This window comes from Aquarana catesbeiana, linkage group LG13 (assembly GCF_042186555.1).
Source record: "Aquarana catesbeiana isolate 2022-GZ linkage group LG13, ASM4218655v1, whole genome shotgun sequence".
Lineage (NCBI taxonomy): Eukaryota > Metazoa > Chordata > Amphibia > Anura > Ranidae > Aquarana > Aquarana catesbeiana.
This window is the reverse complement of record NC_133336.1, coordinates 217,530,944-217,543,142: the sequence shown is the minus strand read 5'-3', so window position 1 is coordinate 217,543,142 and position 12,199 is coordinate 217,530,944. Positions and strand designations below refer to the sequence as shown.

General features: G+C 56.6%; 1 protein-coding gene across 1 annotated transcript; it reads left to right on the top strand.

The window, feature by feature from the left end:
* Nucleotides 1–776: 776 nt before the first annotated feature.
* On the top strand, nt 777–12,199 carry LOC141117487 (protein misato homolog 1-like; the record flags this gene model as incomplete). The annotated part of the gene is given in 8 exon segments (XM_073610379.1): nt 777–959; nt 1,858–1,975; nt 6,340–6,415; nt 6,502–6,562; nt 10,534–10,570; nt 11,652–11,790; nt 11,934–12,051; nt 12,119–12,199. Coding segments are annotated over 8 exon segments (714 nt in total), but the record flags the coding sequence as incomplete, so codon positions are not given.

The following is a 12,199-nucleotide window of genomic DNA, read 5'->3' as shown; positions in this document are numbered from 1 at the left end:
ATGAGGGGGATCCCTACACACACAGAGGAATGAGGGGGATCCTCCACACAGAGGAATGAGGGGGATCCCTCCACACAGAGGAATGAGGGGGATCCTCCACACAGAGGAATGAGGGGGATCCCCCCACACAGAGGAATGAGGGGGATCCCTCCACACAGAGGAATGAGGGGGATCCCTCCACACAGAGGAATGAGGGGGATCCCTCCACACACAGAGGAATGAGGGGGATCCCTCCACACAGAGGAATGAGGGGGATCCCTCCACACACAGAGGAATGAGGGGGATCCCTACACACACAGAGGAATGAGGGGGATCCTCCACACACAGAGGAATGAGGGGGATCCCTACACACACAGAGGAATGAGGGGGATCCTCCACACACAGAGGAATGAGGGGGATCCCTCCACACAGAGGAATGAGGGGGATCCCTCCACACACAGAGGAATGAGGGGGATCCCTCCACACAGAGGAATGAGGGGGATCCCTCCACACACAGAGGAATGAGGGGGATCCTCCACACAGAGGAATGAGGGGGATCCCTCCACACAGAGGAATGAGGGGGATCCTCCACACAGAGGAATGAGGGGGATCCTCCACACAGAGGAATGAGGGGGATCCCTCCACACACAGAGGAATGAGGGGGATCCCCCCACACACAGAGGATTGATAACCAACAAGATGGCCGACCCCTACATGGCGACACTTCCGGGTCACGCTTACTGCCGCAGATCACGCCTTCCAGGTTTGGCGAATCGCCATCCTCCCCGCCCTCTATAAGACTCTGAGTGACAAACGGCCGGCCAATCAGAGTGGAGCCTTCCCGCTGTTATGGTGACAAGCTCCGGTCTTCTCTCGGGGGAAGTTGAGATTCGCACATGGGCGCTGTGTGCCGGGAGGTGATCTCCATCCAGCTGGGACAATACGCCAACTGTGTGGGGGCGCACTGGTGGAACCTACAGGTGAGGGGGAGGGGTCAGATGTGAAGGGGTTGGGTCAGACTGGTTGAGTCGAGGGTGGGAGGGGTTAGATGCGAAGGGGTGGGGTCAGATTGGGGGTGGGAGGGGTCAGATGTGAAGGGAGGGGTCAGATTGGCTGAATTGTGGGGTGGGAGGGGTCAGATGCAAAGGGGTGGAGTCAGACTGGGTGAGTTGGGGGGGGTTGGGAGGGGTCAGATGCAAAGGGGTGGGGTCAGACTGGGGGGGTTGGGAGGGGTCAGATGTGAAGGGGGTGGGGTCAGATTGGCTGAATTGGGGGGGTGGGTGGGGTCAGATGCAAAGGGGTGGGGTCAGACTGGGGGGGTTGGGAGGGGTCAGATGTGAAGGGGTGGGGTCAGATTGGCTGAATTGGGGGGGTGGGAGGGGTCAGATGCAAAGGGGTGGGGTCAGACTGGGTGAGTTGGGGGGTTGGGAGGGGTCAGATGTGAAGGGGCGGGGTCAGACTGGCTGAATTGGGGGTGGGAGGGGTCAGACTGGCTGAATTGGGGGTGGGCGGGGTCAGGCTGGCTAAATTGGGGGGTGGGAGGGGCCAGATGTGAAGGGGCAGGGTCAGACTAGCTTAGTTGGGGGTTGGGAGGGGTCAGATGTGAAGGGGTGAGGTCAGACTGGCTGAGTTGGGGGTGGGAGGGGTCAGATGTGAAGGAGCGGGGTCAGACTGGCTGAATTGGGGGGGGTGAGGGGTCAGATGTGAAGGGGTGGGGTCAGACTGGTTGAGTTGGGGGGGTGGGAGGGGTCTGACTGAGTCAGGGGTGGGGGTGGGGTAAGTGGGTTTAATGCAGAGCTGAGTAGCGGGGAGTGTGGAAGAAGAACTTGCACTCTAAGTTGTGGCCCCCCTGACCTTCTCTTTCCCCTCCCCGTGCAGGCGCAGGGTTGCCGCCGGTCGGAGGCGGAGCTATGCAGCAATGTTCAGTTTCGGGCGGGGATCACCCAGAATGGGGTGGAGACCTACATGCCACGCCTCATCATCCTGGATATAAAAGGTGGGTCTTTCTCTCTTCCCCAACTCTCTAAAACATGCGTTGGTCACCCCCCATACTTTAAAAGCCCTCACTGGACCCATCCAATCTTCACAACCTACACCCCATCTCCTTCCTCCCCTTCTTATCCAAACTCCTCGAACGTCTGGTCTACAACCGACTGAGCGTCCACCTCGCTGATAATAACCTTCTTAATCCCCTTCAGTCTGGATTTCATCCTCAACACTCCACAGAAACTGCTCTCCTAAAACTAACAAACGATCTACTAAGGGCCAAAACCAATGGACACTATTCTGTACTCTCACTCCTGGACCTCTTTGATTCGGTTGACCTCCTCCAAAAAACTCCACTCCTTTGGTGTCCGTGACTGTACTCTTCGCTGGTTCTCTTCCTACTTATCCTTTAGCATTACTTACAATTCTACTTTCTCCTCTCCTCTTCCTTTTCTCTGTTGGGGTCCCCCAAGGTCCTGTTCTTGGACCTCTCCTTATTTTAGCTGATGGCTTCCAATGACACCCAAACCTATTTCTCTACCCCTCAGCTCACCTCATCAGTCTCCTCACGTCAGTCTGGATGTCACACCACTTCCTCAAAATTAATCTATCCAAAACCGAACGTCTAATTTTTCCTTCCCCCTATCTCTCTGTCAAAATCGATGGCACAACTGTCAGCCCATCCCCCACATACCAAGGTTCTAGGTGTAGTCCTGGACTCTGAACTCTCCTTTAAGCCCCACGTCCAATCACTGTCCAAATCTTCCCGCCTCAACCTCCGCAACATCTCCAAAATACGTCCCTTTCTAACCAATGACACAACAAAGCTCTTAATTCACTCCCCGGTCATCTCTCACCTCAACTACTGCAACTCCCTTCTGATTGGCTTACCTCTACATTGGCTCCTCCCCACTTCAACTCATCACGAATGCTGCTGCCAGACTCATCCACCCTACCAATCGCTTTGTGTCTGCTACTCCTCTCTGCCAATCCCTCCACTGAATTCCGTTCAGTGTCCTCCACCAATTCCTCCACTGGTCTCCAATTATTGTCCTCCACCCCTCTCTGCCAATCCCTCCACTGATCTCCATTCAGTGTCCTCCACCCCTCTCTGCCAATCCCCCCACTGGTCTCCATTCAGTGTCCTCCACCCCTCTCTGCCAATCCCCCCACTGGTCTCCATTCAGTGTCCTCCACCCCTCTCTGCCAATCCCTCCACTGGTCTCCATTCAGTGTCCTCCACCAATCCCTCCACTGGTCTCCATTGTGTCCTCCACCCCTCTCTACCAATCCCTCCACTGGTCTCCATTGTGACCTCCACCCCTCTCTACCAATCCCTCCACTGGTCTTCATTCAGTGTCCTCCACCAATCCCTCCACTGGTCTCCATTCATTGTCCTCCACCCCTCTCTACCAATCCCTCCACTGGTCTCCATTCAGTGTCTTCCACCCCTCTCTGCCAATCCCTCCACTGGTCTTCATTCAGTGTCCTCCACCAATTCCTCCACTGGTCTCCATTCATTGTCCTCCACCCCTCCTTACCAATCCCTCCACTGGTCTCCATTCAGTGTCCTCCACCCCTCTCTGCCAATCCCTCCACTGGTCTCCATTCAGTGTCCTCCACCCCTCTCTGCCAATCCCTCCACTGGTCTCCATTCATTGTCCTCCACCCCTCTCTACCAATCCCTCCACTGGTCTCCATTCAGTGTCCTCCACCCCTATCTGCCATCCCTCCACTGATCTCCATTCATTGTCCTCCACCCCTCTCTACCAATCCCTCCACTGGTCTCCATTCAGTGTCCTCCACCCCTCTCTGTCAATCCCTCCACTGGTCTCCATTGTGTCCTCCACCCCTCTCTGCCAATCCCTCCACTGGTCTCCATTCAGTGTCCTCCACCCCTCTCTACCAATCCCTCCACTGGTCTCCATTCAGTGTCTTCCACCCCTCTCTGTTAATCCCTCCACTGGTCTCCATTCAGTGTCCTCCACCCCTCTTTGCCAATCCCTCCACTGGTCTCCATTCAGTGACCTCCACCCCTCTCTACCAATCCCTCCACTGGTCTCCATTCAGTGTCCTCCACCCCTCTCTGCCAATCCCTCCACTGGTCTCCATTCAGTGTCCTCCACCCCTCTCTGTTAATCCCTCCACTGGTCTCCATTCAGTGTCCTCCACCCCTCTCTGCCAATCCCTCCACTGGTCTCCATTCAGTGACCTCCACCCCTCTCTACCAATCCCTCCACTGGTCTCCATTCAGTGTCCTCCACCCCTCTCTACCAATCCCTCCACTGGTCTCCATTCAGTGTCCTCCATCCCTCTCTGCCAATCCCTCCACTGGTCTCCATTCAGTGTCCTCCACCCCTCTCTGTTAATCCCTCCACTGGTCTCCATTCAGTGTCCTCCACCCCTCTCTACCAATCCCTCCACTGGTCTCCATTCAGTGTCCTCCACCCCTATCTGCCAATCCCTCCACTGATCTCCATTCATTGTCCTCCACCCCTCTCTACCAATCCCTCCACTGGTCTCCATTCAGTGTCCTCCACCCCTCTCTGTCAATCCCTCCACTGGTCTCCATTGTGTCCTCCACCCCTCTCTGCCAATCCCTCCACTGGTCTCCATTCAGTGTCCTCCACCCCTCTCTACCAATCCCTCCACTGGTCTCCATTCAGTGTCTTCCACCCCTCTCTGTTAATCCCTCCACTGGTCTCCATTCAGTGTCCTCCACCCCTCTTTGCCAATCCCTCCACTGGTCTCCATTCAGTGACCTCCACCCCTCTCTGCCAATCCCTCCACTGGTCTCCATTCAGTGTCCTCCACCCCTCTCTACCAATCCCTCCACTGGTCTCCATTCAGTGTCCTCCATCCCTCTCTGCCAATCCCTCCACTGGTCTCCATTCAGTGTCCTCCACCCCTCTCTGTTAATCCCTCCACTGGTCTCCATTCAGTGTCCTCCACCCCTCTCTGCCAATCCCTCCACTGGTCTCCATTCAGTGACCTCCACCCCTCTCTACCAATCCCTCCACTGGTCTCCATTCAGTGTCCTCCACCCCTCTCTACCAATCCCTCCACTGGTCTCCATTCAGTGTCCTCCATCCCTCTCTGCCAATCCCTCCACTGGTCTCCATTCAGTGTCCTCCATCCCTCTCTGCCAATCCCTCCACTGGTCTCCATTCAGTGTTCTCCACGCCTCTCTGTCAATCCCTCCACTGACCTCCATTCAGTGTCCTCCACCCCTCTCTGCCAATCCCTTCACTGGTCTCCATTCAGTGTCTGCTACCCCTCTCTACCAATCCCCCCACTGGTCTCCATTCAGTGTCCTCCACCCCTCTCTACCAATCCCCCCACTGGTCTCCATTCAGTGTCCTCCACCCCTCTCTACCAATCCCTCCACTGGTCTCCATTCAGTGTCCTCCATCCCTCTCTACCAATCCCTCCACTGGTCTCCATTCAGTGTCCTCCACCCCTCTCTACCAATCCCTCCACTGGTCTCCATTCAGTGTCCTCCACCCCTCTCTGTTAATCCCTCCACTGGTCTCCATTCAGCGTCCTCCACCTCTCTCTACCAGTCCCTCCACTGATCTCCATTCAGTCTCCTCCACCCCTCTGTACCAATCCCTCCACTGGCCTCCATTCAGTGTCCTCCACCCCTCTCTACCAATCCCTCCACTAACCTCCATTCAGTGTCCTCCACCCCTCTCTACCAATCCCTCCATTAACCTCCATTCAGTGTCCTCCACCCCTCTCTACCAATCCCTCCACTAACCTCCATTCAGTGTCCTCCACCCCTCTCTACCAATCCCTCCATTGGCTTCCGCTCACCCAACAAATTATATTTAAAATACTTACAACAACTTACAAAGCCATCCACAATTCTGCCCCCAGATACATCACTAGCCTAGTCTCAAAACACCAACCTCCTCGTTCTCTTTGTTCCTCCCAAGACCTCCTGCTCTCTAGATCCCTCATCACCTCTTCCCATATTCACCTCCAGGACTTCTCCTGAGCCTCTCCCATCCTATGGAACTCCTCACCCCAATCTGTCCGATTATCTCCTACTCTATAGGCTTTTAGATGATCCCCAAAAACCCTTCTCTTTAGAGAAGTCTACCCTACCCACACCTAACAACCCCTATCTTCATTTTCTCCATCAGCCCATCCCCCACAGTCATTATCTTTTGTATTACTTGCCCCTCCCTTCTAGATTGTAAGCTCTCAGGATCAGGGCCCTCCTGTATTGTGTCTGCCCTCATGTTGTAAAGAGCTGTGCAAACTGTGGTGCCATATAAATCCTGTATAATAATAATAATTTAGAGATCCGCGGGGTGGGGCCAGGCTCTGACTGACCAATCATGTATTTTTTTTTTTTGTTTTTTGCAGATGGCGGGGGCTTGGTCCGGACTCAGGGGGCGGGGTATAAGGAGGAGGAGGAAGCGGCACAAGCCACCCCGGCCTGGTGAGGGTCAATTTACTGGAATCTTCTCTTCTAGGGCCACAGGGCCCCCCGATAGTCCTTTGAATGTCCCTCTTTGTGTTTTACAGGAGAGGAAAAGTGACGACACACAGAGAGGATCAGTGCAGTGCTGGGCCAGCTACACAGGAGGTGATGAACATTGGAGGAGGGGTGTGATCACTCCAGGGATGAGGGCGGGGTATTAGAGGGGGTGTGATTACTCCATGGATGGAGGGCGGGGTATTAGAGGGGGTGTGATCACTCCAGGGATGGAGGGCGAGGTATTAGAGGGGGTGTGATCACTCCAGGGATGGAGGGCGGGGTATTAGAGGGGGTGTGATCACTCCAGGGATTGAGGGCGGGGTATTAGAGGGGGTGTGATCACTCCAGGGATGGAGGGCGGGGTATTAGAGGGGGTGTGATCACTCCAGGGATGGAGGGTGGGGTATTAGAGGGGGTGTGATCACTCCAGGGATGGAGGGTGGGGTATTAGAGGGGGTGTGATCACTCCAGGGATGGAGGGCGGGGTATTAGAGGGGGTGTGATCACTCCAGAGATGAGGGCGGGGTATTAGAGGGGGTGTGATCACTCCAGGGATGGAGGGTGGGGTATTAGAGGGGGTGTGATCACTCCAGGGATGGAGGGCGGGGTATTAGAGGGAGTGTGATCACTCCAGGGATGGAGGGCGGGGTATTAGAGGGGGTGTGATCACTCCAGGGATGGAGGGCGGGGTATTAGAGGGGGTGTGATCACTCCAGGGATGGAGGGCGGGGTATTAGAGGGGGTGTGATCACTCCAGGGATGGAGGGCGGGGTATTAGAGGGGGTGTGATCACTCCAGGGATGGAGGGCGGGGTATTAGAGGGGGTGTGATCACTCCAGGGATGGAGGGCGGGGTATTAGAGGGGGTGTGATCACTCCAGAGATGAGGGCGGGGTATTAGAGGGGGTGTGATCACTCCAGGGATGAGGGCGGAGTATTAGAGGGGGTGTGATCACTCCAGAGATGAGGGCGGGGTATTAGAGGGGGTGTGATCACTCCAGAGATGAGGGCGGGGTATTAGAGGGGGTGTGATCACTCCAGGGATGGAGGGTGGGGTATTAGAGGGGGTGTGATCACTCCAGAGATGAGGGCGGGGTATTAGAGGGGGTGTGATCACTCCAGGGATGGAGGGCGGGGTATTAGAGGGGGTGTGATCACTCCAGGGATGAGGCGGGGTATTAGAGGGGGTGTGATCACTCCAGAGATGAGGGCGGGGTATTAGAGGGGGTGTGATCACTCCAGGGATGAGGCGGGGTATTAGAGGGGGTGTGACCACTCCAGGGATAGAGGGCGGGGTATTAGAGGGGGTGTGATCACTCCAGGGATGAGGGCGGGGTATTAGAGGGGGTGTGATCACTCCAGAGATGAGGGCGGGGTATTAGAGGGGGTGTGATCACTCCAGGGATGAGGCGGGGTATTAGAGGGGGTGTGACCACTCCAGGGATGAGGGTGGGGTATTAGAGGGGGTGTGATCACTCCAGGGATGGAGGGCGGGGTATTAGAGGGGGTGTGATCACTCCAGGGATGGAGGGCGGGGTATTAGAGGGGGTGTGATCACTCCAGAGATGAGGGCGGGGTATTAGAGGGGGTGTGATCACTCCAGGGATGAGGGCGGGGTATTAGAGGGGGTATGATCACTCCAGGGATGAGGGCGGGGTATTAGAGGGGGTGTGATCACTCCAGGGATGGAGGGCGGGGTATTAGAGGGGGTGTGATCACTCCAGAGATGAGGGCGGGGTATTAGAGGGGGTGTGATCACTCCAGAGATGAGGGTGGGGTATTAGAGGGGGTGTGATCACTCCAGAGATGAGGGCGGGGTATTAGAGGGGGTGTGATCACTCCAGAGATGAGGGCGGGGTATTAGAGGGGGTATGATCACTCCAGGGATGAGGCGGGGTATTAGAGGGGGTGTGATCACTCCAGAGATGAGGGCGGGGTATTAGAGGGGGTGTGATCACTCCAGGGATGGAGGGTGGGGTATTAGAGGGGGTGTGATCACTCCAGGGATGAGGCGGGGTATTAGAGGGGGTGTGATCACTCCAGGGATGGAGGGCGGGGTATTAGAGGGGGTGTGATCACTCCAGGGATGAGGGCGGGGTATTAGAGGGGGTGTGATCACTCCAGGGATGAGGGCGGGGTATTAGAGGGGGTGTGATCACTCCAGGGATGAGGGCGGGGTATTAGAGGGGGTATGATCACTCCAGAGATGAGGGCGGGGTATTAGAGGGGGTGTGATCACTCCAGGGATGAGGCGGGGTATTAGAGGGGGTGTGATCACTCCAGGGATGAGGCGGGGTATTAGAGGGGGTGTGATCACTCCAGGGATGAGGGCGGGGTATTAGAGGGAGTGTGATCACTCCAGAGATGAGGGCGGGGTATTAGAGGGGGTGTGATCACTCCAGGGATGAGGCGGGGTATTAGAGGGGGTGTGATCACTCCAGGGATGGAGGGCGGGGTATTAGAGGGGGTGTGATCACTCCAGGGATGGAGGGCGGGGTATTAGAGGGGGTGTGATCACTCCAGGGATGGAGGGCGGGGTATTAGAGGGGGTGTGATCACTCCAGAGATGAGGGCGGGGTATTAGAGGGGGTGTGACCACTCCAGAGATGAGGGCGGGGTATTAGAGGGGGTGTGATCACTCCAGGGATGGAGGGCGGGGTATTAGAGGGGGTGTGATCACTCCAGGGATGAGGGCGGGGTATTAGAGGGGGTGTGATCACTCCAGGGATGGAGGGCGGGGTATTAGAGGGGGTGTGATCACTCCAGGGATGGAGGGCGGGGTATTAGAGGGAGTGTGATCACTCCAGGGATGGAGGGCGGGGTATTAGAGGGGGTGTGATCACTCCAGGGATGGAGGGCGGGGTATTAGAGGGGGTGTGATCACTCCAGAGATGAGGGCGGGGTATTAGAGGGGGTGTGATCACTCCAGAGATGAGGGCGGGGTATTAGAGGGGGTGTGATCACTCCAGAGATGAGGGCGGGGTATTAGAGGGGGTGTGATCACTCCAGGGATGAGGCGGGGTATTAGAGGGGGTGTGATCACTCCAGGGATGAGGCGGGGTATTAGAGGGGGTGTGATCACTCCAGGGATGAGGGCGGGGTATTAGAGGGAGTGTGATCACTCCAGAGATGAGGGCGGGGTATTAGAGGGGGTGTGATCACTCCAGGGATGAGGCGGGGTATTAGAGGGGGTGTGATCACTCCAGGGATGGAGGGCGGGGTATTAGAGGGGGTGTGATCACTCCAGGGATGGAGGGCGGGGTATTAGAGGGGGTGTGATCACTCCAGAGATGAGGGCGGGGTATTAGAGGGGGTGTGATCACTCCAGAGATGAGGGCGGGGTATTAGAGGGGGTGTGACCACTCCAGAGATGAGGGCGGGGTATTAGAGGGGGTGTGATCACTCCAGGGATGGAGGGCGGGGTATTAGAGGGGGTGTGATCACTCCAGGGATGAGGGCGGGGTATTAGAGGGGGTGTGATCACTCCAGGGATGGAGGGCGGGGTATTAGAGGGGGTGTGATCACTCCAGGGATGAGGGCGGGGTATTAGAGGGGGTGTGATCACTCCAGGGATGGAGGGCGGGGTATTAGAGGGGGTGTGATCACTCCAGGGATGAGGCGGGGTATTAGAGGGGGTGTGACCACTCCAGAGATGAGGGTGGGGTATTAGAGGGGGTGTGATCACTCCAGGGATGAGGGCGGGGTATTAGAGGGGGTGTGACCACTCCAGGGATGAGGCGGGGTATTAGAGGGGGTGTGACCACTCCAGGGATGAGGCGGGGTATTAGAGGGGGTGTGATCACTCCAGAGATGAGGGCGGGGTATTAGAGGGGGTGTGATCACTCCAGGGATGAGGCGGGGTATTAGAGGGGGTGTGATCACTCCAGGGATGGAGGGCGGGGTATTAGAGGGGGTGTGATCACTCCAGGGATGGAGGGCGGGGTATTAGAGGGGGTGTGATCACTCCAGAGATGAGGGCGGGGTATTAGAGGGGGTGTGACCACTCCAGGGATGAGGGCGGGGTGTTAGGTCCGGTAGCGGATGGGAATACTGAAATGTGAACTGTCTGTGTCTCATCAGGGCGGAGCTTCGAAAGGGGGAGGCAGCAGAGAGAAGGGTGAGTCTATTCTTTGTATATCTCTGGGGGGAGGGGAGCAGAAATCCCATATATAAATTGGTGGATGGGGGGGGTGGTGGAGATTGTGTTTATAGGATGCAGTAGGGCCCTCGGTGTTATGTGACGTCATATTTCTAGGACTCTGGGGGGGGTGCTCAGTGTCAGGTGACATTTTTGGGGGGTGTGGCCTTGGTGTCAGGTGACATATTTATGGGGGGTGTCCTCTGTGTCAGGTGACATATTTATGGGGGGTGGGGCCTTGGTGTCAGGTGACATATTTATGGGGGGGTGTGGCCTCGGTGTCCGGTGACATATTTATGGGGGGGTGTGGCCTCGGGGTCAGGTGACATATTTATGGGGGGGTGTGGCCTCGGGGTCAGGTGACATATTTATGGGGGGTGTGGCCTCGGTGCAAGGTGTCATATTTATGGGGGGGTGTGGCCTCGGTGCAAGTTGACATATTTATGGGGGGGTGTGGCCTCAGTGTCAGGTGACATATTTATGGGGGGGTGTGGCCTTGGTGTCAGGTGACATATTTATGGGGGTGTGGCCTTGGTGTAAGGTGACATTTATGGGGGTGTGTGGCCTCTGTGTCAGGTGACGTTTATAGGGGGTGTGGCCTCCGTGTCAGGTGACGTTTATAGGGGGTGTGGCCTCCGTGTCAGGTGACATATTGGGGTGTGGCCTCCGTGTCAGGTGACATATTGGGGTGTGGCCTCCGTGTCAGGTGACATATGGGGGTGTGGCCTCGTGTCAGGTGACATATGGGGGTGTGGCCTCGTGTCAGGTGACATATGGGGGTGTGGCCTCGTGTCAGGTGACATATGGGGGTGTGGCCTCGTGTCAGGTGACATATTGGGGTGTGGCCTCGTGTCAGGTGACATATTTATGGGGGGTGTGGCCTCGTGTCAGGTGACATATTTATGGGGGGTGTGGCCTTGTGTCAGGTGACATATTGGGGTGTGGCCTCGTGTCAGGTGACATATTGGGGTGTGGCCTCGTGTCAGGTGACATATTTATGGGGGGTGTGGCCTCGTGTCAGGTGACATCATATGATGGATTTTTTTTTTTTAACTTGTAGGTTTGGCAGGGGGAGGAGCCAATCTGGACATCAGAGAAGAGCCCCATCAGCCAATCACACAGGATGGGGAGTGGTCTGACTACCTTTGCACTCAGCTCCACCCCAAGTCTCTGTGTATGCTGAGCCATGGCAGTGGCGGGTAAGCGGGGGGAGGGGCAGGAGGGGGTTTTGGTGGTGGGTAAGTGGGGGGGGGGGGTTTCGGTGGATTGTGAGAGTGAGGTCATGTGACCCACTCCGTGTGCAGGGATTGGTTGGCGGTTTCATGTCGTCTCCTGTGTGCAGGAACGTGGGCAGCCTGGAATCGTTCAGCCAAGGCGAATCGTTCCTCAGGGGTGTGTCTCATCAGGAGGAGGTGGAGGACCGGCTGCGTTTCTTCTCCGAGGAGTGCGACTACCTGCAGGTGGGTGAGGTGGTGGTGTGGGGGAGGGGGAGAGGAACCAGGACTGACTTATCTCCTCCCACTCCAGGGATTTCACATTCTCTGCGACACGCACAGCGGCTTCTCGGGGGCTGGATCCAAGATGGCAGAGCTGATACACGATGAGTAC